The sequence below is a fragment of the Nothoprocta perdicaria genome, unplaced genomic scaffold, assembly GCF_003342845.1.
Source record: "Nothoprocta perdicaria isolate Ctin4 unplaced genomic scaffold, notPer1 scaffold_134, whole genome shotgun sequence".
Taxonomy (NCBI): Eukaryota; Metazoa; Chordata; class Aves; order Tinamiformes; family Tinamidae; genus Nothoprocta; species Nothoprocta perdicaria.
In genome coordinates this window covers 1,722,421-1,749,924 of record NW_020454472.1, presented here as the reverse complement: position 1 = coordinate 1,749,924, position 27,504 = coordinate 1,722,421, and the positions used below count along the sequence as shown (strand labels likewise).

The window sequence follows — 27,504 nt, the reverse complement described above, 5'->3', positions numbered from 1 at the left end:
ATTAATGTCCTTAAGAGAATATTGTGGTTTCCTCCAAAAACCACAAGTAGGAGAAACATTAACATAAAACTAAACAGGCTTAAAAAATATAAATGCTGCACTAACACTACTATTTTCAAAGAAATGATGACCTTCTCCTGTGCCTCAGCCATTGCAAAAAAAGGGCAAACTACTTTTGCCCTGTGAATAGAACCTATTTGCCTAGTTATGAACCTTATGAGTCTTGTGGAGGGCAGGACTGGTGTCCCTACAAGGTCACACATGAAAAAGTTTCAAGATAACAGCCCTTCTCATAGCACTCATAGCACTTTGTTGTTGTAATGCTTTTTTTCACACTGAAAACTATATTGAAACTTCACCACCAAAAGGGTTGCCCATTCATTTGCCCCCCTCAGCACCCCTCTTCCCAGGATCTTTCTTTGCTCTTGCTAAGGAACTTAGCAAATGACTTTTCCTGTTTAAACTCTTCTGTTTAATTGTTAAATTCCTATGGCAATTCATCGTCTTGAGTTTGGGACGCAGGAATAAATTGCTTATTCAAATATTTCACTGTATTTTTCAAATGAGTCATTTAACTTGCTTTTTTGTGATTCACCTGTAAGGCAAATTCTCATTTGTATCTGATTTTCTAAAGTTCAAAGGTTTTGCCATCTGAGAGACTAGCTGCACAAGGGTTTTGCAGTGTCTTGCTCAGCTGATAAAAATGCCTTGCACATTGGTTTCTACATTAAGAAAATGAGTCTGTCATGACCGAGGAATCCACTAAATCTGGGGTGATTTTACCTTTTTCTTCATTTTCTTCACTTCCAACTTTGACCTCAGATAAAGTAGCTTCTTTTAGCCGAACTGCTTTCTGCTCTGTGAGATGTTGCCTAAGCAGTAGCCAGAAAGTAATCGTGAAAAGAATCTGCAAACAAAAATCAAAACAAAAACAAAAGAAACAGACTAATTGCATATTCCAATTCCTGATATTGAAAGCATATTTTCAGCAACTTTTCATGCCATTCTTTTCTCTGTCCATCATAAAATGGGCAATGACAGCATCAGTATCAAATTTTGTATTTGTGGATGTTAAGTGATTTAGGAAATATTCTGCCTTAAAAACAACTTTATTTTCCTTGCACTTGACATAAGAGTATTAACTTTCAGTCTGTATCTTTTCTTAGATGTATTCACCTATTATTCTACCTTGTTATACTTGATTTATTTTTGCTGTCTTAAAAAGTTGAAGGGTTTTTCACTTATACTTTGATCAGTAAAACTCCCTTCTGCTCTTTCTTGCTCTTTTTCCCTGCAGGAAACAAACACAGCTAGCTGATTGTCTTGTCATTGTAAGGGCTTGGTAAATCCTAACTTTTCTGATAGAAGATGTTTAGTACTTTAGCAATTTAAATGCAATTAAATTGAAAATCAAACATTTCTTTGTATCTCAAGCTATGAAAGATCCAGTTAAAGAAGTGTGCTTTGCATTTGAAGCAGACATTAGAGATGGCTCTTGACTCCTGGAACAACTTTAAGATATTCACAGATTCACAGATTCACAGAATATTTAAGGTTGGAAGGGACCTCTACAGGTCATCTAGTCCAACCTTCCTGCTCTAGCAGGCACACCTACAGCATGTGGCACAGGGCGGCATCCAGGCGGGTTTTGAAGACCTCCAGAGTAGGAGACTCCACAACCTCCCTGGGCAGCCTGTTCCACTGCTCTGTCACCCTCACAGGAAAGAAGTTGCTCCTCACCTGGAGACGGAACTTCTTGTGTTTCAGCTTGTGGCCATTACCCCTCGTCCTATCGCTGGCCACCAGTGAGAACAGCCTGTCCCCTTCCTCCCTGCATTCTCCCTTCCTGAACTTATACATATTAATCATATCCCCTCTGAGCCGTCTCTTCTCCAGAGAAAACAGGCCCAGCTCACTCAGCCTCTCTTCATACGAGAGATGTTCCATTCCCTTAATCATCCTGGTTGCCCTTCTCTGGACCCTCTCCAGAAGCTCCACGTCCCTCCTATACTGGGGTGCCCAGAACTGAACACAGTACTCCAGGTGCGGCCTCACCAGAGCTGAGTAGAGGGGCAAATGATTAATATGATTAAATGATGATTAAAATATGATTAATTCCATAACAGGAGGATATGTTAGGAAAAAAAAAAATGTCCCTCTAATAAAGAATGCGCTTCTGTATTTTAGGAAGAGCTAAATTCATCACATTGCAATACTGAGAGAGGGACAGGATTCAGAAAACAGCGTGATGTCTATTTTTCATGTGCTTGATTTTACACTTACTTTTATAAATTTTCCACTGCTTTCGGTGGTGCAAAAAAGAGATGATTTCACTACTTTATAAACTAGAAGAATAAAATCTCAAGTAGGAAAAATGTAAGAGCAAAGTTATTTGTACGCAATAGTGCAATGCAAACAATTCTCTTGTTTTTGTTCTACCTACCTAGCATGCAGATACTTCAGGGGAAAAGGAGATCTTTTAGGTTAGTGACAACTGTTTTCACTGGCATAGTGGCTAGGGCTGAGCTGTCACAGGAGATCCCTAGTCTGTGTGAATTCTCACAGCACTTCCAAATACCTCCTGGGGCTCTGTCTTTTGCTGCACAAACCTCTGATACTGTAAAGCACAGATTTGTTCTGTGGCAACAAGCTCTTCTCACTGCTCTTGTCATTTCCAGAGTCACAGCTGGGACTAAGACAAGTTTGCAAGATTAAACAAATGCTTTTAGTTCATCTTTCACAGCATCCATTTTATTTCTTTTACAGACCAGAACATATCCAAAGCACGTGGAAAACTATGCAAAGACAATAACAGCATCCTGCTTTGACCCTTTCTCTCCTTGCAGAATACAGCATTCAGTCAAATTTACAGAGTGCATTACATTCAACCCCCCCAAAAAAACAGTAGCTGTCTCTAATAGTTTTATAGGTGTGGCTGTCTCATCATATATACATAATACTTTCTTTTCTTGACAGAGATAAAGACATTAAGGACATTAAGTTAGAAGACATTTGATGACATAGCTAATCAGAGACTATGACAAAGGGGCTGACTCTATATGAAGACAGTTAAATTTTTTTGGAGATTCACAAAATTGCTGAGAGAAACTGTAACACCTACCTTGCAGAACCCCTTGAGATCTAACTCTCTTACTAAACAAGCTCTATCATTATGGGACAAATAATACAGTGCTCACTGACTTTCAAATGCATTAAAGATCCAGAAACACTTGCCCAAAGGGCAATGCCAACCACGAAAATCAATTGCAAGATCACCTTAAATGGAAATTAGGAGGCACAAGGGAAGTGGTACACTCAGCTCAAGTGGAGCAGTGCCAACCAGATGCACTCTCTGAGTTGCCCCTCTTGGCTGCTCTATGAAACAGATTCCTATTTATGCTCAGTCCAACTCCCAGAAACAAGCCTGCCAAACTCCATGCTCTTTGTAGGGCTTTCAAGACATCAAAGGAAAAAAATATCCTGCATTGAGATCAACAAACCCTCCTGTCTGTGACTTGAAATGAATTTCAGCTTTTGCTCCTTCAGGTGTAAGAGTAAAGAACTCAAATTCAGCTACAATCACGTACTGCTGCTTGTGCCAGATCATAAGGGAATGAGTAGTATTAGTAATTTCAGTGACACCACAGTCACATTTGCCATCATATTCAAAGACACATCTGACATCCCATGAGTAATTGAATACAGCAAAGGCGGTGCCACAGAAAACAAAGTTGCTTAAACTACAGTGTTTATTCAGCTGCCCACAATCATTGAGCCAGCTTTGAATTCAGAGCTTCACATGGCTGCAGCTTGGCTCTCACTACAACCAGCAGGTATTTTACCATTGTCCAGGCAGGTGCAAGTTTATGGTTTTGAAGGCCAGGAGCTTTCATGTGTGATATCAGTGCTAAGAGTAGCTGAGTAGCCGAGACATCACATTCTTAGTGACGAGAGAAGAGGCTTAAGAGGATAAAAATTAATCCAACATATCTACTTTCACCTCCATTTTATAGATTCAAATAACTGAGCAATTTTCCACCCACTGAGGATTCTCTGCAGAATTATCACAACAGTTCCCAAATGCATTTGAAACATTTGTTTAGATATTAGATTTATGAATCAGAAGCAAATTTTGCATCATTTTTAAAATTACTTATCCTTCACAGTAGAACTGTTGTTGAATATGGGCATGCCCAAACCTGAGAATTCATTCTAAAAAATGCCAAGAGCAATATATTTTTAATCACAATATAATTTATGATGTTCATAAATAAATATCAGTTGTTCATAATACATACCTTAGATGCTAATTCTCCAGGTTCCTTTCTTTCTAAAAACCCCGACACTTCAGGAAGCTCATCATTCCTGAGGTCAATACTCCATATATACTGCAATGTTAGCAGTAAATTTCCATAGAAAACCATGAATGGTGAACTGATCATGGCATATTTCCTTCGGTCACGGATCATCCACAGTGTGCAAGACCAGATCAGTAACACAAAAGTCAACCAGCTGTGATATGTGATACTCCAAGCCTTGTGGAAAGAGATAAATGGAAGAAAAATGTTCATATACTCACTCAAGAACAGTATTGCCACATATTGTCATATATCGTCAGTCAACTTCACTGGGTTTCTCTACCTAACACACATTTTCATTGACACCAAACTCCCACCTGTATTAATCAGGCCAACTACAACAAACCACTCTGAAAACGTGTTGAAAATGCATTCCTAAGAAATCCAGAGCTGAGGATGAACTTTTCTTTGTATCTTGGTAGGGTATGTGAGTGGAGAAACTGAGATGGAAAATACAGACCTAGTTTTGGGCCCACAGATCTCCTTGCAAAACTAGCAGCAAGGAATTCAGAGTGACGACAGCAAGGGCATATTCAATAGCTATTCCTATTTGAGGCCTTCAGCAGACTTAGCAAACAACACTGACTCCATATTTTTCTTGCTCTGTGGAATTAATTTAAAATGGAAAAGTATGTTCTTATGTGAGGATCATTTAGTCTGCCCTAACCATGTTAGTTGGCTTCCTACGCTCAAAACTATCAAATGCTTTGTACAGTTTGCAGAAAACAGTCACTGAAAATTTATCTATTGTACAGCTGAGGAAAAGTATTTTTTTTTAATTCATATCTTGGTATTGATTTAGGGCAAAATTCAGTTATATTTTGGTATAAATCTGGAATACTTGTCAATAGAATATTTTAATTTCTCATTCAATTTAAATAGAAAAGTAAGAAAAATTAAGAATATTTTAATCAGGTTAGCTCAGCCCCTCTGGAAATAGCATCTTTTAGGGGATGTAAGATCACTAGTTGTTACTCTTCTGCTGACTTACAAGAAATTAACATTCACTGAGATGTATTTTGCTGTAAGTGGAATTTGGTGCAAGTAGAATCAGATCACACCATAAATGAATTCATAGATGAATTTGGCTAAAGTTATTTAAAATGAGGATATTTCACCATGGAAAAATCTAGTAGTGTCTCAGTATTATACTAAAAAACGGATCTTTAAATAGATCTCCACCTTTAATATTGACAGATATAAGCCTGAAAATGAGATAAAAATGAAATGCAAAGCATAAGAAACATGCATTCTTAAAAAAAAAAAAGAAAAAAAAAAGAAAAGAAAAAGAGGCCTTTTGGTAGAAAGAAAATAATCCCTTGCCAGTGCATCAAGTCATATCCATATTCTACACCAGGTTGTTTCATTTAGTGTATAATGAAAAACTTTTCCTGCTAAAGGACAGCAAATAAAATTTGAAACTGAAACACCTACCTGTACATATATATTCAGTTTATGCAAACAAAAAGCAGCCAAACTAATTTGTTTTACCATCTTTAATGCAAAATTAGGCCAAGAAACTTTATGGTAAATTGCATCATATTTGAAATCTTTCCAAAACAGTAAAACCAAAGACTGTATTGGGAAAATAGAGAATTAATCATCATCATGAATACTAGCTACAGTGCACCTCCAGGTATTTGCATGCAGTGGGCTTAGAAGCAAAAAAAAAAATGAAAGAAAAAATATAGTTAGTAAGCAATATAAAATCTTGCTTGGCACAAAAATGTATTTGCTTTGAGATCTTTCTGTGTCAGCATAGGAAACTGGGATTTACAGATCTTTTTTCTCAAGGAAGTAAATCGCATGCATGCTTCAATTTGTAGTGACATTGAAACTATATGGATACTGAAACTGTGCTGAATTTCAATAGAAACTAGATATTTAAATTTATTAGATGAGTATGAAATGCTTTAAATTTGCAGACAAATTTCTGATTGGAGCACAAGCATGACAAACTTGCTCCTATAAAATCTTCAGAGTTGATAGAAAACTGAGACTAAGCAGTTTTTTGACATTTGAAAGATAACAAAACATAGGGTTTCCTGTCCTGGAAATGTAATGCTATACCAAGAGCTCTATTTATAGGTGCATTTTCCTATTTATAGGTCTCCAACTGGCTTGAGAATTATGTATTAATAATGTAAAAGGGAACCAAAATGAGGCATACCAATATTTTATAACCCTGATGAAAACACTAACTGAAAATCAACAGACCAGATTCACACTAGGAAATCATCTAAAACATGTTATTTTTTTGTTGCTTGTACTTACCATCATAGCTATCAGAGCACAAATGTAACTTTGTTTCATGATAAATTGGAACACAGAGACCATAGCATGTAATTTAACATTTTCTTTTTCCTCCTGAGTAACTTCTTCTTCTTCCTCTTCCTCCTCCTCTTCCTTTTCTAAGGAGAAAAAGAAATCTTACTTGCAAATCACACTTATTTAAATGTGGTATATGCACTCTCTCCAGTTAAATATCCCAGGAGTGATTTTACTTGTATTCACTCTGATAGCCATGGCTACAGCAACAGCCAGCCCAAGATGGGAGCCAAGAAAAATTACTTTAGAGCACAGGAAAGCGACATAAGACCTACAATCACTGTGTTGACAGGTGAAGAGGCAAAGTATGTTGGATAGTAAATGCCTGTAGCCCAGTTTTCAAAGTTGCCATGTGGTCAGCCATCATTCTAAGGCAAGAGCAATTCTCTAAATTTCAGCAGGTCAAAGAGCTTAAGAAAATGAAATAAATGTGGGAGGCAGTGAGCTGAGAGACAGAATAATAATGAAATATAGAACTAAGGACAATTTCCAGGCAATTCTTTTCACTACCTGACTTGTCATCCGAAGGTTCCCATTTGTACTGTGGTGTTGAGTACATGTCTGCTTTGGCGGGACCATTTTCTAATGGAAGTGTGGGGTGGATGGTGTGATAGTCAACGGGGTTCCCATTCACTGTTACCAGCAAAACCTGCCAGAACATCAGAGAGAGGCACTGCATTTAGGGCAGCTCTTACCAGAAGGAACCCCCCTTTTCCCTGCTTTCCAGTGTTGGTTTTCTAACCTTAAAGAGGCTTAATGAGTACACAGTTAATGGGTACTTAGCTTAATGAGTACATGGCTGTGCAGAAATAACCCAGAAAGCCCCTACTTTGACATCTTGACTTTCCCAGGTTGAACTGCCAGTTAACCGTCACCTGGCTAAACAGGGAAAGCATCCAGTCTCCTGGCTAGACAGGCTGGCTAATGTTCAAAGTTGTAATCTCAGATTCATCATTCTCAAGACTATCTAATACGTGGACATTTTCTGACTTTAAAAGTTTACATTAATTAAATTCCAGTAGTTACAAAAATAATGGTTATAACTGACCTTCCATTTTTAAATTATTATCAGAGACCTACAGTTGCCACAGTTAAGAAAACCAGTTGTAGTAATTATTGTTATTGATTGTTCAGCTTTTATACCATTCGTGAGTACTAATTCAGCGTCTCTGCATTTCTTCTTTTTGTGAATTGAATTTCAGCCCCTGCACTTGTTTGTATTGGGGTCCAGCAGCAATCATCATAAATATCTCCCACATTGGTAGAAATTCACATGTGATGGTTGCTGCTGCTGGAATATTCTGAAGACTGAGTTCTGTTAAGGCTGTGACATAGGAGTATATTTTGCCCAGAGAAACTGTGGCCTGATTCAAACTCTGTTTCGGGAGAACAGCATCTGGATTATGTTCAGTTATACCAAACAGATGCCGCATTTAGATTTGCTTACAGCTGTTCCCAAAATTTATCCATATCTCCATGCATGCTGGAGCGAGGGAGATGATTTTCTGCTTTCAGAATTTGCTAGGATTCCCAGCAATCAGGATAAATGGATGACTTGCTGTCCATCCAGAGATCGGCCTTTTCCATAATTTGTAAATTAAACAGTAAATTAGACTGTTGTCAGTCACAAAGAGCCCTGCATTTAAAGCCTCATTAATTCAACAAGCACAAAAGAAAAAAATAGAGCTTACAAGCCAAATCAGGGTTTAAGATGGTTTGCATTAGAAAGCATGTATGGTGTCTTATTTAAACCCAATGAAATAGCAATGATCATTTGCCAGCTGGTACTACTACAGTAGTGTAATTTCAGATGAGCAAGTTTACAGGTAGTTAGTGTGTTCTTGGTGTAACTATTAAGGAAGCAAAAGATAATTATATTTGAGATAATTAATTATAAAAGATAAAGGGTAGTCTAAGCAAAATGCTTTTCAAAATATCTGCTAAACTTACACTGTAATTTTTATTTATACACATTAAAAAGAATTACAAAATTACAAAGACTAGTAGTATACTAACATCCGATGGCTTGTATTCATCTTGGGTCATTGATAGAAGCTGCAAAAAGCAATGCAAGGATAAATTATTAAAGAAGAAGCATGGCTCAAGCATTAATAAGTCTAATCTTATGAATACAAGCATGCATATTTGTTGATTTTTACAGAAGTTTTGCATTAAGGAATTCAGAAAGAATTCTTAAAAAGCCAGCAGAACTCTACGTTGTGCTCCATAAAATGATATTTAGTATACAAGAAGCATTGACATGACTTTACTACACATTCCTGTGAATTCTAAATCAAAACTGAGAATTCTGTATTGAAATTTTAGATACAAAATCAATCAGTACGGCACTATGCTGATTAATTGCTTTCTAATGATCCAATGCTTAAAAACTAGTTTTTAAATGATCATTATAATTATTCTAATTATAAAATTACTTCTAAAAATGCTTGTATTAATTCAAAATATAATAGTTTTATTTTTAATAATTAGTAAAATCTTTTTCATTCATGACAAATGCTGAGCAATCACCAGAACATGAGGTAACACCAGTAATTTTTATGTGGTTAAAAAGTGCACAAAAGGATAATCGAGAACTACAACAGTTTTATCTTTCCAGAAGCATCTTCCAATGAAGTTAGGGAAAAGTTTTTCTAAAGAATTATGATTCACAGAAGAAGAAAAAAATCTTACACCAGCAGTATCCTCAGGTGTGTTAAAAGTCCTAAACCCCTATTTCTGTATCATTGCATTGATTACTCCAGGATAATTTTTGTTTATGGGAAATTTTCAGGAATATTTCCACGCCTTCTGCAGTTTTTCTACAACAGCTGTTGCAGATACTTAACTGAAAACTTAAAATTTCCACTTAGAGAGCTGAACTGAAATATGATTTTTTTTTATGTTAGAGTAGATTAAATTCATTCACTTGATACCACATTTACTGCTACTGCTATTATGATAGACTTCTTGGGGCATCAGCATACAGAACTCAATAGAATATTTACATACACCAAATTTGACTGCAACTAGTCGAATTAAATTTGACTAGTTTTGCATTGCAGTTGGTGAGAATCAAAATCTGACAATTTCAATCAGCATTTACACTGCCTTCCTTGACCTCACATTGACATCTAATAAGGGTACCAGTATGTTTGAAGGAAGATAAGTTGGCAGTTCTTTACCAAGGAGGGTGCTAACATGCAATTACAAGGCACATCAAAGTTTTTAATCAGGATGCACTCCCTGGCAGACTTTCCAGCTATTCTGGGGAAAGAAAAGAGTCTGATGATAAAAGTATGCCCAAAAAGTTATTAGATATAAAAGCTGAAAATATACACCACATACGGCTTTTACTTCCCTGGACTTTCTCTCTCTCTCTCTTTTTTTTTTTTTTTCCTTTTTCCTCTTTTTTTTATTTTTTACACAAATAAGTTCCCTAACCTAACACACAGTCTTACTTAATCATGTATGTATCATTTTATTCAAGGCCTATATTAACCTGTTTCCATTAATTTATAAGTAACTTTGGTAAAATTAACTGAAGGTTTGAAACACATTTAATGCAGAGAACCTTCTCGCCCAGCCTTACTTTTCTCTCGTCGGTTGTGTAGTGGCTCGCATACCACAGGCTGCGTCTTCTCTCTGCTGTCATCGGAATGGGGCTGCAGTCTACTTCTTTGTCCTCTTCTCTGCCACCAGACTTCTCTTCCTCAGGTATCTCCTAAACAAGGCAAATTGCAAGACTAGTTACAATGCTCTAACTAACATTCTTATAAGAGGAATTTAAGTTTTCCCCTAATTGATGTTCCCTCTCTAAAGAATGTTTTTTAAACGTGTTTTAGTGTTTACTGTATTTTACCTATAATGGATAACTTTTACTGAGATGACATTTTCAGAAATGATGACAGAGCTATTCTATAAATGCTCGTCCATTAGTCTCAAGCCATTTCCTGATAGTTACACGATATCAGAATTACACAGATTTACAGATCCTGATTTACTGTACAGTTGTACTATAAGCAATTACACAGACATTTAATCTTGAAGACAGTGTATTGAAAGAAAATTCACTCCTATTTGTTGCCTATTTGCGAAGACAATTCTATTTCATTTAAGTGAAGAATTACAAAGAAAACCTCAAGGTCTTTTGACCATATGTAACAAACATCAAAGGTTAATCTAATGTATTTATCCATGTCTCATTATCTAATAATGAAGTGAACGCTGATTGTTCATCTAGGCTCATCTAGTCTTGCCTCTGAGCCAAGAAAATACCTGTGTGTGCTCATGCTCACACAAAGGACAAGAAGATGACTGGAAAGAGACAATACAAGTTTATCAAGAGTAGAGCATTTTTGATCAACCTGATTGTTGACTATGTTGAAACAGCTCACTTAGTGGATGAGAGTAGAGCTGTGGATTTCATTTATCTTGATTTTAGCAAGGTGTTTGTGACAGCTTTCCACAACTTCCTTGCTGAAAAACTGGTCAGATCTGTTCTGATTCGAGGAACCACAATATGAGTGGAGAACTGGCTAGACTATCGATCTCAAAGGGAGGTGTTTAGTGGCTCAAAGATAAAACGGTAGTCAGCCATTAGTGGAGGTCCTTAGCAATCCATATGGGATACTATTTGTTATCTTCAGAACTGTCTGGATGATGGAGTTGAACGAACCCACACAAAGTTCATGGATGCAACTTGGAGCTTGGAGAAGTGGAGAAGTGGAAAGGTAAGAAGACAGAGTCACTGTACAAAGCAACCTTGATAGGCTGGAAGATTTGAGCCAGCAAGAATTGGAGAAGATTTAACAAAGATATTGCATCTGAGTGGAAATCATCCCATCCATCTGTGAAAGTTGGAAACAGACTGGGAGTAGACTGTAGAAAAGGTGCTGGAGTCCTAGTGCAAAGTACATTGAACACAAGCCATCAGCACACCCCGTGCAGCAGCAAAGGCAAACATGTCCAAGACTGCATCACCAACCAGCAGATCGAGGGATGTGGTTTTCCACCTCTACTGGGCACATGTTAGACCTACCTGCAATAATGTGCACTTCTGTCCCTTCAGTGTAAGAGATGGGAAAACTAAAGAGGGCCTGACAGAGAAACAACAGATGATGACAGGGTTGGAGAGGCTGCCAGATGAAGGAAGGTTGTGGGAACTGGGTTTGTTCCGTGCAGTGTTGTCTTTTAACACTGTCTTTGAATACTGCAGCTGCTGCACAATCTCAACAGTGCCCGTTTCAGAGAAAAGTCTTGGTGAAGTCCAGTGGGAATTTTGTCTGCAGGATTCCAAAATGCAATTCATATACCAAGAATGTCAGCTCTACACAGTTCCATAATTTGATTTTAAAGCCCGCTACTTCAATGTTATACTTGGCTTATATACATTTTTAGACTGAAAAAGGAAAGCTATTTCTTTTAGTCTGTAGCAAATGTAGCAAATATACTCAAATTCTAAGCAGAGAGTGTCCTAGAACAGGTTTTGCTCAAAAGATACTTCTGAAAAAAAAAATCCAAGGGGAGACAGTTGTTACTGTACATGACAGCAATAAACAGAACAACTGTTTCACATTAAATAATACGTTGCATACCATTTTCTGTCATCATTCCATTTATGGGTAGGTTAATGGTGAGATCACGAATACAATATAACTTTGAAAACACTGGGGATTGCAAAGGCAGATTATATATTTAGTAATGAAACAAATGCACCACAAACCTACAAGCCAAAAATCATACTTCAGTGAAAACTTGGACACAATTATTTCTGGATTTAAACAACAATCAAGAATATATTTTACCAGGAGAAAGCTAGTAATCAAGTCTTGATCCATGGCACTAATAAAGGGGAAAAAAGACATATATATATATATATATTTACTAATTAATTATATATTTTTATATATATCTGCATATATCCACACATACACACAGAGAGGAGAGAAAGAAGTGCATAATGAAAATGTAAAGATGATACATTTTGAAAATCTCATTGTCTTTCTAAACACATATTCTTGCCACAATACATCCTCTGCACCAAAAGAAATCATTAACACATGGGTATGTTTATTTATAATGTTTTGCTTTTTAAGTCTCTATTGCCCATCAAGAAAAGCATCGTTCCCTTGGCACCTGAAGTTCTCGAGAAATGCAAAGACTGCCTGGCCTCTCATGTAGCTTTGGCTTCAAAAGTGTTTTAAATTAACAACTCTTTTGACATTATTCACTGCAACTTAACTCTAAGTGCTACTTGGAAACCTCTTCTAATATGAGGTATTTTCATTTCACAGGGTCTGATTTTAGTGTCTTATTGGAAGATCCACCTCAGTCAATGTGAGTCAACTAAACGAAGGAAGTGTGAGCCAGTCCCCTACAGCTCCTCTATAGTCCATGGTGGGATTCACCTTCTGAGACAGACAGGACCACTTCTTTCCACTGAGAGCAACTAATAAACCTGGCACCAAACTTTAAGAAGGTGACAAATTGGATGAAAGGAATCTAGGTACTGGAAATGAATTCCCAGAGATGCTGAGATCACACAGCTGTCATTAACTGCATTTCACATGTGGTTATTCCTATGTGAGCAGTTCTCATGATTTTACTATAAAGTTTGTGAGATGTGAAGTTTTAGTTATAGCCCCAGTGCTAAAATCATATTATTATCTGAAAATCTCAGCTTTCATTTCAGGAAAGAAAAAAAAGAACAAGTTTCCATCTGCTGCAGCTGCAGAGAAAAGAAGAAAAAAAGATCCTAAAATAATGCAATGCCAGAGGGCATTGCAACAATTTTTTAGTCCTGTGATTTTTTTTTGTTTTAAAGGCCATCTTAAGATTTCTGTAGACTTGAGATGTAATTTTTTAATAACTTAAGCTGGCAGTTCTGGCATTATTTGACTTTTATTATGAAGTTCAGTGTATGCAAAGCCAAACATTAGACTTCTAAATTCAGAGGTGATGTATTTTGTCTGCATTTTAAATGCTAAAGTGCTCTATTTTCAGTTATATGGAGAAAGGCCCTTAAAATAAGAAAACCTTACACTTTGAGACTACACATGGTTTTAGAGTTCAGGTTTATCAGTACTGTGTTCTACAGTGTAAATACACAGGACTGAGCTGTAATTTAGAAATGTTTATAATAACAAGAAAAAAAAGTGTAAGGTTTTCTTATCACAAGAAGCATAAGATTAATATAAATAAAGCTTAGGAACATCCTTCTGGTATCTAAGCTTTTAAGATATATTGAGGTTCTTATTTACCTCTGAAACAGGAAGGAGTAAAAATTTACTTTTTGTCTCCTTTTGTTCTTGCTCTTAGATGAAAACTGGTATTTTCTCTAAAGCATACAGATTCAGTAGAAAAGTTTTATAGAAAACAGTGCTGTAACTGTAAAAAAATCACAAATTTATGTCCTATTTCACAGCAACCTGTGCCAGCCTGTGCCTTAGTTTGGTCCTCCCAGGCAACAATCCCTGGGCATTAGCCTTCTATCTGGTAACACCTGCACTAGTTCATATTGACCTTGGCTTTCCAAATGAAACTGCTACAGCTGTGGCTTTGCAGGCCTTACATAGATATTCCCAATGACTTAAAGAAAAATATTAATGTAAAAGATGCAAGATCAAACTCTTGAAGACACTTAGAGAAAGACTAAACTCAAGATGCCAGCTTGCACTTCTCTTAACCTTCCTGTTCGCTCTTCTGTTATCAAACTTTTGCCTCAAATAGCCTCCAAGTCATTTATGATAATGAGGAAAGTTTGCTCTGAGGTGTTTTTCAATTGACAGTTGGAAAAAAAAAACGGAAATTACCATTACAATAGGTTCTTGTAGCCAAAGACGGATTAGAGTTGCCAGGGTGTAGTACATGACCAGCAGCAAGATTGGATTTGCATTGTGATACCAGTATAATTCTTGATTTCTTATGATCATCCATGTGCTTGAACAGTTTGTCTGAGTAAGAGAAGTGACACCAAAGAGTCTGTGGATTAGAAAAAAATAATAATAAAAAAGTAGTTAGAGAATAAATCTTACTCTTTTTCTTAGATATTTCCATCATCTTTACTTACCTATAATACTAATTGCTCTGCTCAAAAATATGATTTGCCATCTCCACTAAAATTCAATTAGTATTTTCATTCCACAATACTTAGTGAAAAGAAATGATCATTACACTCAGTTTTCAATACATACAATGAGGGGGGAAACGTTACTATATCTGCTATGTTTAATGAAAAATTTGAAAATGACCTGAGCCCTATATGCCCAGAGCTAGGGAATAAGGGAAAAGGAAAAGTGGTTGTAAGACCATTTGGCAAATCACATTAACATGACATTTAAGAATGATTCAATAAAGGGCCATGTAGCATCATTCCACTCACTTTGCCAGGACAAAGCTGTAAAGCACAATTCCACAGTACATTAAACAGTGTGCTGAAAATTTAAGAAGTTAGCTAATATTATTAATAAATTATGCTAACAATGCAAATACTAATATACCTACAATACTCCACTAAATTCAGAGACATTATGAAAAGATGAGGAAAATAATAAAAGCAATTGCTTTAGAGTCCATGTGTTTACAGTATGAAGACGTCTGATACAAGATCTTGGACTATTTACACAGATTCACAGAATATTCACAGAATATTTAAGGTTGGAAGGGACCTCTACAACCTTCCTGCTCAAGCAGGCACACCTACAGCATGTGGCACAGGGTGGCATCCAGGCGGGTTTTGAAGACCTCCAGAGTAGGAGACTCCACAACCTCCCTGGGCAGCCTGTTCCACTGCTCTGTCACCCTCACAGGAAAGAAGCTCCTCCTCACCTGGAGACGGAACTTCCTGTGCTCCAGCTTGTGGCCATTACCCCTCGTCCTATCGCTGGCCACCAGTGAGAACAGCTTGTCCCCTTCCTCCCTGCATTCTCCCTTCCTGAACTTATACATATTAATCATATCCCCTCTGAGCCGTCTCTTCTCCAGAGAAAACAGGCCCAGCTCACTCAGCCTCTCTTCATACGAGAGATGTTCCATTCCCTTAATCATCCTGGTTGCCCTTCTCTGGACCCTCTCCAGAAGCTCCACGTCCCTCCTATACTGGGGTGCCCAGAACTGAACACAGTACTCCAGGTGCGGCCTCACCAGAGCTGAGTAGAGGGGCAGAATCACCTCCCTTGACCTGCTGGCAACATCCTCCTGATGCAGGCCAGGATCCCATTGGCCTTCTTGGCCATGAGGGCACACTGCTCACTCATGGTTAACTTAGTGTCAACCAGGACTCCCAGGTCCCTCTCCGTGGAGGTGCTTTCCAGCAGGTTGACCCCCAATCTGTACTGATGCCTGGGGTTATTCCTCCCCAGGTGCAGGACCCTGCACTTGTCCTTATTGAACCTCATGAGGTTCCTCTCTGCCTAACTCTCCAGCCTGTCCAGGTCCCTCTGGATGGCAGCACAGCCCTCTGGAGTGTCGGCCACTCCACCCAGCTTGGTGGAAAACTAGGATCACACAGTATTTTTATCAAGTAAGAAATTGTAAGCTTAAAAAAATGCCCCATTTAGAATATAAAGAAAAATCCTCAACAATTTTAATTTAAGACAAGATATTAGATTCTGTGTACTTGAAACAAAGCTGTAGTAAGGCATAATTAATCTGTGTCTTTCAGTATACAATAGTTTACAGGATTCCAAGGTAGTTTATAGTTAGAGTAGCACATATCAATATTCATTATAAATTGTTTTATTTGTTTTACCAAATCTTTTTATGAAATCTTTTCTTCCACAATGTATCTGAGACTCATCAGTTTTTACATGAAATACATAGATTTGATTCTAAGAGAACCTTGTTTAAGGAGAACTATCTTGTGAAAAAATCCCAAACTATGGTTACTGTAAAGGAATAAAATAATATATTTGAAAATAGAATATTTCTCAACTGGAGTATTTAATCATAAATAATAAATGTCTAGAAGATCACTGCTTCTCTTCTCCACAACAACTGATAGGACAAGAGGAAATGGCCTCAACTTGTGCCAAGGAAGGTTCAGGTTAGATATTAAGAAAAATTTCTACATAGAAAGAGTAGCCAAGCATTGGAGCAAGCTGTCCAGGGAAAAGGTGGAGTCCCTGGAAGTGAAGATGTAGCTTTGGGACATGGTTTAGCAGGGATGGTGTTGAGGGGCTTACCGTTGGACTCAATTATCTTGAAGGTCTTTTCCAACTATAACGATCCTATGAATCTGTGAGAACAGCTTATCTCAAGAGCCTTGCCCTACTCACGGCAATGTGCAAACCACACTTTATTCAGGTAATTGCACATAAAAAAAAAAAATCAATGTTTTTGATCAAAGAGAACATCAAGTTCTCTTGATGTCCGAGCATGGCAGGAAAATGTCTCATATCCTATTGATTTTGCTTCCTCTGAGGGTCCTGAGAGTGTAGCCCGGTCAGGATTTGCTGAACCTGAATGGACTAATGGCAAATATTCATGAGTATGCACATTGTTTTGTTTTTGGTACTCATATATTATAGCCAGGCATCAATGTATGGTGACTGAAATTGGCTGATTTTGCAGTTGGCTAATCAGCTTCATTGGCAAACATATAAAAGCTTAAAGCTGTAGCCAGATCTGTGAAACACTTTCCTAAGTACCATGTACTACAAATTATTCTAGTCAGAGATGTAAGACTAAATCAATAAAGTAACTGCACATATGTTAATATTATGACATAGCTTTTAAAAGTTCTTCATTCATAAAAAGTCAGGAAATAAAACAGTATTTCTGCTACTAAAATGCCATCAACAAGAAATCAAGGAATCAAGAGTTCTCTCATTTTTTTTCAAGCTAACAGGGCCAAGAAACAGAGTGCAACCACCTAACTGCAGCATTGGAAGGAAGAAGGGAAATCTGTACAGCTATTGCATGCAATGATCCATCATTTGTTAGAAGCCAGAAGCTACTGCTTTCTTAGGATGTGAAAGCAGAATATATGAAATCCAAGCCCAAATGTGATTGTGTTCTCTTTTGTCATGGTATGGACACTAGTGTGCATTTTTACTAAGTATTGTGTATTTGGTTTAATTAGAAAAAAAAGTACTTCTATTAAAGGAGAATCAGAGCGGAGGATTTGGGCACCTCTGAAAAGCGAATTGTAAAGCTAGTCTCTTTCTAAAGACAATTATGCTTTATATACTATATGCATATTTAAGGTCACTATCTGTAGTTTTAGGGTTTATTTGCTTGTTTTGATGGCGAAATGATTTTGAAATGGAAGGTCTCATTTTGTAGCAGTACTACACCACCAATTTTAGTGGGTACTTAACACCACTGAGAACACCTGGAAGTTATGCTCTCCCTCCAAGTTGCTTTATCAGTGGGCAATAGAAGGGTACAGATATCTGCCAGTGAGGATTAACAAACCTTTTCTTTTAACTCTCTCGGGGATAGCTGATACTACCATGAATTATGTATACTGCAATATTGTGTTTATATTGTACCATAATGAAGATGGAATTTGGGAATGGAGAGCTCAGAATAAACTATGTCTGTAATGAAGTGCTTAGAACATGAATAAACAGGATTTTGTGGAAAATTAATCAAATCATATAATCTAATTCAGAACTTTTTTTTCTTACATGTTTTTCAATTCTTATTCGTCATCCAAATGTTCCTACATAATCCAACATGTAACATTTTAACATTTGGTCTCTATCCACAATAAAGCTGGATGTACATTACAAATACTGACTGATTTAAGCAGGAAAGACTATTTCACAGGACATGCTTCCTGCTTCAGGAAAAGATTTACCATAGACTAATAAAATGAAATAAAACAGTGATCTAGCACTGCAAGTCTGCAATGCTTTTTAATATGGTAGCAAACTGGAAATTAAATGCAGAAAAGGGCAATGAAGATTACAGTTTGAAGAAAATGTCTGCATCAAGACACTTCAAGAACTCTGTTCCTGATTTAGCATTTATGATAGTAAGAACCTTTTGCTGAGGCCAGCATGTATTGGTACTATTTATAGCTATTCATAACAATGGATAGGACAGTTATTCACAGCAATAGTATTAGAGATTTCCACTGTGCTGGGCTGAGTTTTGGGAATCCATCTTTGAACAACTTCTGAATTTCAGTTATATTTTATGAACAGTTTGAAACTCTATGCCATTTGGATATCTTCTATTGCATACTTATTTTACCCTCCTTATGTGAAAGTACAGGGGACCTGCATTTCTTGTGTAGGAGAAAGGACTATCGAGCCTGGCTGATATTTCAATGGCAGAACTGTACAATTGTGATATTAAAAAAAAAAACAAAAAAACAAAACAAAAAAAAAACTAAACAAAACAAAAAAAAGGAACGGATGGGACAGGAGAGGAAAAGGGATGACTGAGTTCATTTACAGAGAAAGAAAATTGGACAACAGGATATCCCCACACCTTATTTTCACTAGGAAGAGTTAAAAATCTTTTCTGGGGGAAAAGAGGGTTGAGATACAGGGGCCATGAAGACAGATTCATGGTGAAGAGTACTTGAAAGGGCAGTCTCCCAAGTAGTACTCCATGAGTGACTTTTTTCAAAATTTAATTTAAAAGAAGAACATGCTTTTTGTCAAATTTGACAATGCCCTGGGGACAATAGGAGGGTAAGGAAGAGAAAGACTTAAGAAATAAATTAGCAAACAGAAAACACCACTCCTACGCAGCCCAGGAACCCCCTGTTCACATAAGCCATCCCTCAGAGCCTTCTGTACTTGAATGGCAGAGCTATACACAAGTCATGATCCATTAAATCATATCCTTAAGGTCTCTTCCAAGCAGACCCCATGAGCCATCCTCTCCTTCCCTCCCCAAGTGCATCATTTGGTTATATGCCAAAAGTAGTATACACTCTTGGAAAGGATGTGGACAATCCTGCAGCACCTCCAGGACTGTTGTGCTTCCCGGAAGGCTCCTGCTTCCCAGGATGCAGCTGGGGGGTTGAACTGCAGTGGGCTCAACACTCCAGGGTACGCTGAGCTGACACAGCATGTAAGACATAGCGCAGGTAGGAAAGAGAAGGGACAACTCGATCAAGTGCATTCAGCATCCCATGGAATTAGAAGGTAAGAATAGAATTAGAGGTAAGAGAATTTGCTCTCAAACAGCTTGTTAAAGGCAAAAAGAATGAATGGGAAAATTGGCATTTGTTACCCTCAGTCATATTGCTTAGAAGTTTCCCTAGAGGAGGAGATGATCCTTCACGCCCTCTCCTCTGTATAGCAAGATGACAAAGTAAGGAGACACTGCAGACATGAACTTCAGTCCCCAGCTGGGCTACAGTTTTGAATTTATCCATTACAGAGTAATACAATCTTCAGAAAGAGTTGCAGCCATTTTTGCTGTTTTAAAAACCTAGGCTCTACTTTGATTCAGACCTCAATAATTCAGAATTGCCAGAATGGAATCCTGCCATATTAACAATAACATACATGAAAAAAAAAAAAAAAAGGTTGTTTGGGTTGAGAAAAATTATCATAAATTTCAGCTTAGCAGTTAATAACTTTTTTGGAAATATTTGAGAATGTAGACTAAGACTGGAAGTGTTTTCCTCTAGCCGTAACTAGAATGTTGCTATCACAACGCTATAATACAGGCATACACACAGTGAATATAAGGCTTGATGGGTAAGTAGATCATTCTAACTCTTTTTTTTTTCAATGTCATATTTCTATAGCTCTTTAGCAGATGTCTGTGTAATTTTTTTTTCTACCAAGTCCTGGTTTCCATAGCTTCTATTGGATCAAATCTTTTCTGGCAATGACAAAGCCAGCCCTAGTATCTCTCTCACCCTCTTCTGAACATCAGTGACTTTTCTTTTAAAGGAAAACTAATTTCAAATGCATGGCCATTGCATGAAAAACCTCATGAAAAAAAAGAAGTAATTTAAATCTCATAGGCTAATATCATCCATATAATGAGGACAGAGAGAAATTATGAGCCATTAATTCAGGAAGCTGTAGAGGAGAAGGGATAACTTTGAGGGTTGTGAATTATATAAAGCTAGCAAAAACTCTAAATACAACACAAATCTTAATTTAAGGAGAAAAAACCTAACCATTGAGGCAGACACAATAAAATCACTTTGCTCTCAAGTGAATTAACAACTTTAAACAGGATGTTAAATAATATTTGCTACATAAGCTGCTTTTTAAAAAAGTAATCAAATAATGGAATTTTTCTGAGACTATGCAACTGGAAGCTGTTAAGAATTGGACATCCATTTAACTGACTAAACTTCAGACATTCAAATACTTCAAATATCTGAAATAAAGCAGCTGCCCTGAGGGGGAATTTAACTCTGAACATAAAGATTTGTGAGTTATGCCATATTTCATCCAATAAGTAAGCTTTGTAGTGAGTTTATATCCCTAGAACTTGTAGTGTGCTATGCTTGCTTAGAAGCAATAGTTCCCAACTGTTATCATTAATGTAGCTCTACTAAAGCCTTGGTTCCTGAAACCAAACCTCTCTTCAAAACTTGTCAGTCAGTGGGTTTACTCTCTGGATCCTTGAGCTGTTTTGCTATCTATGATACAGCTCAGCTGTGCTCTGAATTTCTGATGAGCATCACCTCTGGTATCACCCTTTCCAGCACATCAGTGATTCAGAAAATCAAGCAATGTCACCATAGCCCCTGATGATCTTTCCTCCCAGGGCAAGTATCTCTTAAGAAAAATGTCCCTATGAGCTGGGGCAGAGTCTCCAGTACCTTTTCCCAGTTCTTTTATCCTCTGTGGATGCTGAGTGCCCAGCAGAGGCGGCACCACCAGATATGACAAGAAAGTAAAACGAGGGTAAAGCTGCAGCAGCTGTTGCAGAAGCAGGCCTAAACTGAGACTCTCCTTCAACATGACCCTCCTTCACCAGCAAGAGCAGCTTCAGTGCTTGGAAAGCAGCAGGTCAACTCATGTGTTAGACAGATGGACAGCTACATAGATGGATAGCTAAGTAGTGAGTTAAGTCACTTAAATAAAGCCGTTGTAAATGTGAGTTACCGCAGCTGTTTAAATGCTTATGAGGAAAAGCAACAAAATTTTATCAAACCTCAAAATAAAAAGCCTATATCTCACTGAATTTTCTATGATCTGTTACCACTGACTATCAAAATGGAAGTCTGTTAAGCTGAAGGAGGAAATTCCTTTTCTTCCTTTCAGCAAACCCTTAGGACCATAACAGGTTGAGACCAATTCACCTTGCCCAAAATACACTGCCCTACACCTCCAGATCTCACTGTCTCAGGCAAATTTCTCCATCACCAGATTGCACCCCAACAAGTTCTAACAACCCTGCAGGACACAGCAGCAGCAGCAGGAGAACCAGGAAGACTTCAGGGAAAACCAGTATTCAGTCCACTGTGAGCCCCTGAGGGTACACACAACCCTGGCTGGTGGGCAATTTCCGAACAGTTTCAGCTATAAACAGGAGGCAATTTGGGAAGCGCTAAGACTGCCGAAGCCAAGGCAATGCTGCCGGGATGGGAGGACAGAGAAAGAAAAGTGAACTCTGTGAAGGAAAGTGGCTTGCCCTAGGTTTGGGGGTTGCCACCCACTCCCTTTCCTCATTTAAACTCATATTCATGTCAAGGTTAGAGAGAATGAAGAGCAAGTAATGTCCATAAAATCAGACCTTGATAAGGTTTTGTTGCATTTTCTGCTCTAAGATGAAGCAATGAGAAAATAGAGGCGGGTTCCTAAGGAGCAGTGTGGAAAGCAGGAGAGGGAAAGCTGGAGAGGAACATTCAGAAGCATCCATGGCCTACGAAGGTGTCCCTTAGCCAGTGGACAAATTTAGATACCTCACCACACAGCAGGAGACATGGTTTAACAATGTCTTTCTGCGCCAATTAGTAAGTAAGGATATTATTTTTTCAAATGGAGTTGGCAGAACTGCTGAATGGACACCTGCCAACAGTCCCACCTCCAGAAAGCTCACACATGCAGAGCAGGGCATATGGAGGAAGGACAGGCTGCTCTCCAAAGCTCTAACAGGTAATGCAGCCCACAGACAGCTTTGCTATCTTAAGCTCACATACTAGCAACAACTAAGGATGCATTTACACAGCAGTGGGCATAAAGCTTCAGAAGGGATAATTTAGGAAAAGGAGACCATGCTCAAAAAACATTGGTGAACATCAGCCTTTCACAGGATGATGCTGCTTGATCAGAACATGTAAGTGATCCAGTGCAACAACTACGCATGCAACTGCCTGTTGGCTTAAGAGATTTTCTATTACCTCTTAAAAAAAAGTATGCAGAAGAACAGAATTTGCTTTAAAGTGCAGCTCATACTCATTTTAAATTTGAGGCAATTTGTTCTGTGACCTAGGAACCACCACAAAAACTTTGAGCATTAATCAAAGTTCTGGCTATCTGTGGGGATTAGGCAATTTCTTTAACTTTCCTGTGAGGGAGTTTTTCCATCTGTGAAATGGAATGATGCTACTTATCAGTCACTTTGGGACAATCTGCTGGGTTCAGTTATACATGCAGACAATATAGAGGTTTCCCACTTATTCAGTTGGCAGCAATGCATTGAAAAAAAATCACTGAGACATAAATTAAGAGATTCTACAGTAGAAATGAAATATGAGCAAAGAACGTATTATTTTATAGCAAAGTATACTCCAAGGCAGAAATGTAAGTTATGATTCCCATCATCTTAAAAAAAAGAAAAGAAGAGAGGAGAGCAAAGTAGAACAGATCAGAATAAAGCAGGAATAAAGAGGGAAGGAAAGGGAAAAGAAGGAAAGGAGAAGGGAAGAAAAAAAGAAAATAACAAGAAATAGGAATTAAGATAAAGAGATAATACTGGTAAGGGAAATCTTCACTGGAAAATGTGGAGAAAACGCTTTAATTGACTAATTTCACAACGGAAGCTGCATAGTTTAACTGGCTCTAAATCAGCTTAACTGTACTTCATTAGTTCCACTTTTATCAATAAGCTACCATCTTCATTAAATGAGCATAAGCAAGAGATTAAGTACATCCACTTCAAGTGTTTAGATTAAATGATGTAGACCTCCTCTTGTGCAAACAAGGACTCTGCATGTGCTCTGCTGAGATTAGTCAGGACTGTCTTTTGTACTTCCTCAGAAGAGTGAATGATGATTCATTTGTTAATGTTTATACATAGAAACACAGAGTTTCTTAGTGCTAAATCATCTCAATTTCTGGGCATGCCAGAGTATGAAGAGAAAGGGTGGCAAGTAGACTCTAGGAAAACAGTAATGCCAACAGAAGTTTATTATTTATAAAAAAAAAAAAACAAGGCAACAAAGATGAAATCCTGGTAGGAGTGGAGAGTATTGTGTGTGTTTCTGTCCTTTTTCTGTTCTTCAGGCTCCGGTTCAATGATTGCAGTATGCTGAGCCATGTTCTTTAAGCAATGTGAAAAAAAAAAAAAAAACACCAAAAAACCCTGTATCTCCACACAAGACAGCCTGAGATAAGCATGGAGTTTGTAGTCAAACATGAACATGGAAACCACATATCTAAACGTACGTGCGCGTTGTGTATGCCCAGGTGGACACTGAAGTGGGAAGGCTCAATTGTGATAGGTTGTGGAGCCAGCTAAACCTAATGAATGTCAGCAAACAAAGTTATTTGCAGTATATCTCTGGAAAAGAGATACCTTCTGTTGTTCTTAACAGCCATACACAGCTCTTTGGGGGCAGAAGACAGCAAGAAAGTGGCATTATGCCAACATTATGTCATGGGATGGTGACCGATTTTATGTTTGCAGTTTAAGTTGGGTTTCCAGCTACAGTGCACATGTTGTGGTGATTGCCAAAACTCTCCTCTCCCCACTAATGAGAACCACCTGTGGTAGGGGCCAACCAGCCTGCCAGGCCACCAAGTTGCAGACTCACTTGCTGCTGCAGCACAACACAGCTTGGAAATGGCTCCTTCCCACGGGCACAAAGCTGGTGTTTTTAAAAGGTCTTAACACATCTCTTAGCTTACATCCCTTTCAAGTCAAGGGGAAGACAGAGGGATATAAATCACTCATAGTGCACCATGAAAAATGTCATCCCTGCTTCTGCCATGGCTGGTTTGGGCATGTGGTGTATTGCTCCACTACAGGGCTGGAAAGCCATCATGCAGACTGCAAGTGAGGTTGGGAGGACTTTGCTATCAGAGAAAATTCACTTACTGCTTCACCTATTGCCTTTTTTTTGGGAGAGTTTCTAACTTGTCATAAATCTTGCTGCCAACAAGAATTTGCTGATTAAATAAAAATGCAGTGTATAGCAAAAACAGAGTTGGATATTAATAACCATATGGAGATGAGCAAAGAACAAATTCTCCCTGGTAAAACTAGGTAAGTTTACACTGATTTGTTTCCTACTCTGAATTACAGTTCATGCAGTTCTTAATTAAAAGTGCTTCTGAAAATGAGCAGCATTCTGCATCTTCATTTGAGGGACCTAGCCTAACATTGCACCACATGTTTTTTTCAATCAACTGTTTTTCTTTTTAGGTGAAACAAAATGATTCGGTCTCTCAGGATTTCCCATGGAAGCATTATGAAAATTTCCTCCCTGGGAAATGGAGAACTGAAGCACTATGTCAATAGTTAACAACATGAGAGCCATAGACACAGTTCCTCAGGTGACTGAAATTTAGACAGTGCTCCTATTTTGTTCATTTCCAGGTTAACCAAATGTTTTGATTTTTTCTTGGGAGGGTGGATGAAAGAGAAAGAACATACACAATGAAGACATGATATTCAGTCTTATACAGCCTCAATTGCTTTAAAGACTTTTTGCTTTCCTTTCTTAAAGACTCAATTTATTTCCTTAATATTCCCTTTCTTCCTCCATCAACAACTGTGAATTTTCTCCCAGCCCATGGAAATGCTCCAGGTCACAAAGAGTGTCCTTGTCTTGCTGGGGACTCCTGTAAAATTCATGCCTGCCACTCTAGGCCTGTCTATCTGGATCAATATAAAAAATGTAACCCCAGTCTCCAAAACATCTCTACTGTCCCAGTAAATAAAAGCCTTAACACAAATATGTAGGGTGTGACTTCTTATGGGAAAATCATAAGCTTTGTTTCAAACAATGACTTTCAAACAAAGAACTTCCACGGCTTTTTTTTTTTCTTTTTTTTTTTTTTCTTTTTTTTTTAAAAAACCCTCTTCTATCTCTTTGCATTGCTCTACTTTGTTTCAATGAACAGTTCTGATTGTCCAGTCTGATGTCTGTCACAGCTGTTCATGAGATTTTAGCCTGGTTTTCAGAAACAGAGCTTGTGCAGTTTTGCTGCTCTACAAGGGGTTTTATGTCTGCCCCCTTCCTAATGAGACCTGTGGAGTTTCAATTATATCTGACAACAAATAACAGACAATGTCTCAAAAATATGAATATCTGCCTTTTTTTTTTTTTTGGAAAAGTGGCCATGTAGAGAAGACAATTGCTAAAAGTGCCTCTACCAAAGAAAAGCCTAGCAAATACATCTATCTAACATTAAACAAAAGCAAACACAACTGGGAAAGATTGTTTCAACATTTTTGGTTGAACCAAGTATATAGTGTTAGTTACTAAATATAAAATGAAGACCACAGAGACTCTGATGGTTCAGCTAATAAAAAAATGGAATGCTTGTTGTGCAATACAAAAAAGTTTCTCAGCCCAGGACTGAGGAACTTACTTCATATGGTGCACAAACCTTGGGACAAAACATCTTTTGCAGAATCATGCAATAAAGATCAGCACTGCCCTGCTGGGAACCTTGTTTAGTAAGAGATTACTACAAGAGCAAGGATACATATCAGCTTTTCTAAAATGGAATTTGGACTTGCATTTCTAAGCTGTTAACAGACTCCTTCACTTACTTTGCAAAATGAGATAATAAGTTCAAGAAACCACACAGGCTACTGCCTTCTAAGTAGTATTAATACCCTCTTAAGCTATGGTGTGTTATATATAATATGAAATATTATGAATAATATCAATAATATGAATATGCAAACAATATAAAATAGCTACAAAACCTGCATAAGGATAAGGGCAATCAGCTAACTTTGGTTGATCCGCAAGAGGTAAATCCTGTCTCTTAAAGCCAGTCTGCTCATAGTGACGAAAGAGGTGGCCAGTCCATGTGGTTTGGGGCACGCTCAGCACGTGTGTTGCTGCTTTGGCTGACAGAACATGATGGAACGACAGTGGGATGTTGTTCTTAGGGGACAGGTACCCGTCACTGGGGATTGTAGTACCATGGTGGTAAAAGCCAGGCAGAAGGCATGAAAACTGTTCCAGCCATAGGCAGCTCAATACAGGACACACAAATACAAATGAACTTGAAACACTCTTGTCTTATGAGACACTAACTTACGACTGAGTGATATGACAGCTCCAAAAGCCTTGAAAATTCGTATGGGAGGAGGAATATTCGTATGGGAGGAAGTTTGCAGATGACACCAAGCTGGATGGAGTGGCCGACACTCCGGAGGGCTGTGCTGCCATCCAGAGGGACCTGGACAGGCTGGAGAGTTGGGCAGAGAGGAACCTCATGAGGTTCAATAAGGACAAGTGCAGGGTCCTGCACCTGGGGAGGAATAACCCCAGGCACCAGCACAGAYTAGGGGTCGACCTGCTGGAAAGCACCTCCACGGAGAGGGACCTGGGAGTCCTGGTTGACACTAAGTTAACCATGAGTGAGCAGTGTGCCCTCATGGCCAAGAAGGCCAATGGGATCCTGGCCTGCATCAGGAGGATGTTGCCAGCAGGTCAAGGGAGGTGATTCTGCCCCTCTACTCAGCTCTGGTGAGGCCG

General features: G+C 38.2%; 1 protein-coding gene across 2 annotated transcripts in view; it reads right to left on the bottom strand.

Annotated features, from left to right (window-relative positions):
- PIEZO2 (piezo type mechanosensitive ion channel component 2) overlaps positions 1-27,504 on the bottom strand; it is a 230,616-nt gene that overhangs the window by 79,096 nt on the left and 124,016 nt on the right. The window contains exons 7-13 of one of the 2 annotated variants that reach the window (XM_026033865.1): positions 14,498-14,666; positions 10,276-10,389; positions 8,703-8,741; positions 7,197-7,335; positions 6,633-6,769; positions 4,299-4,535; positions 752-907 (exon numbers count right to left, since the gene is read on the bottom strand). In XM_026033865.1, the coding sequence (XP_025889650.1) occupies positions 752-907; positions 4,299-4,535; positions 6,633-6,769; positions 7,197-7,335; positions 8,703-8,741; positions 10,276-10,389; positions 14,498-14,666 (991 nt within the window). Of the gene's footprint in view, positions 1-751; positions 908-4,298; positions 4,536-6,632; positions 6,770-7,196; positions 7,336-8,702; positions 8,742-10,275; positions 10,408-14,497; positions 14,667-27,504 lie in introns of both variants that reach the window. The other variant, XM_026033864.1, reaches the window with a different exon arrangement.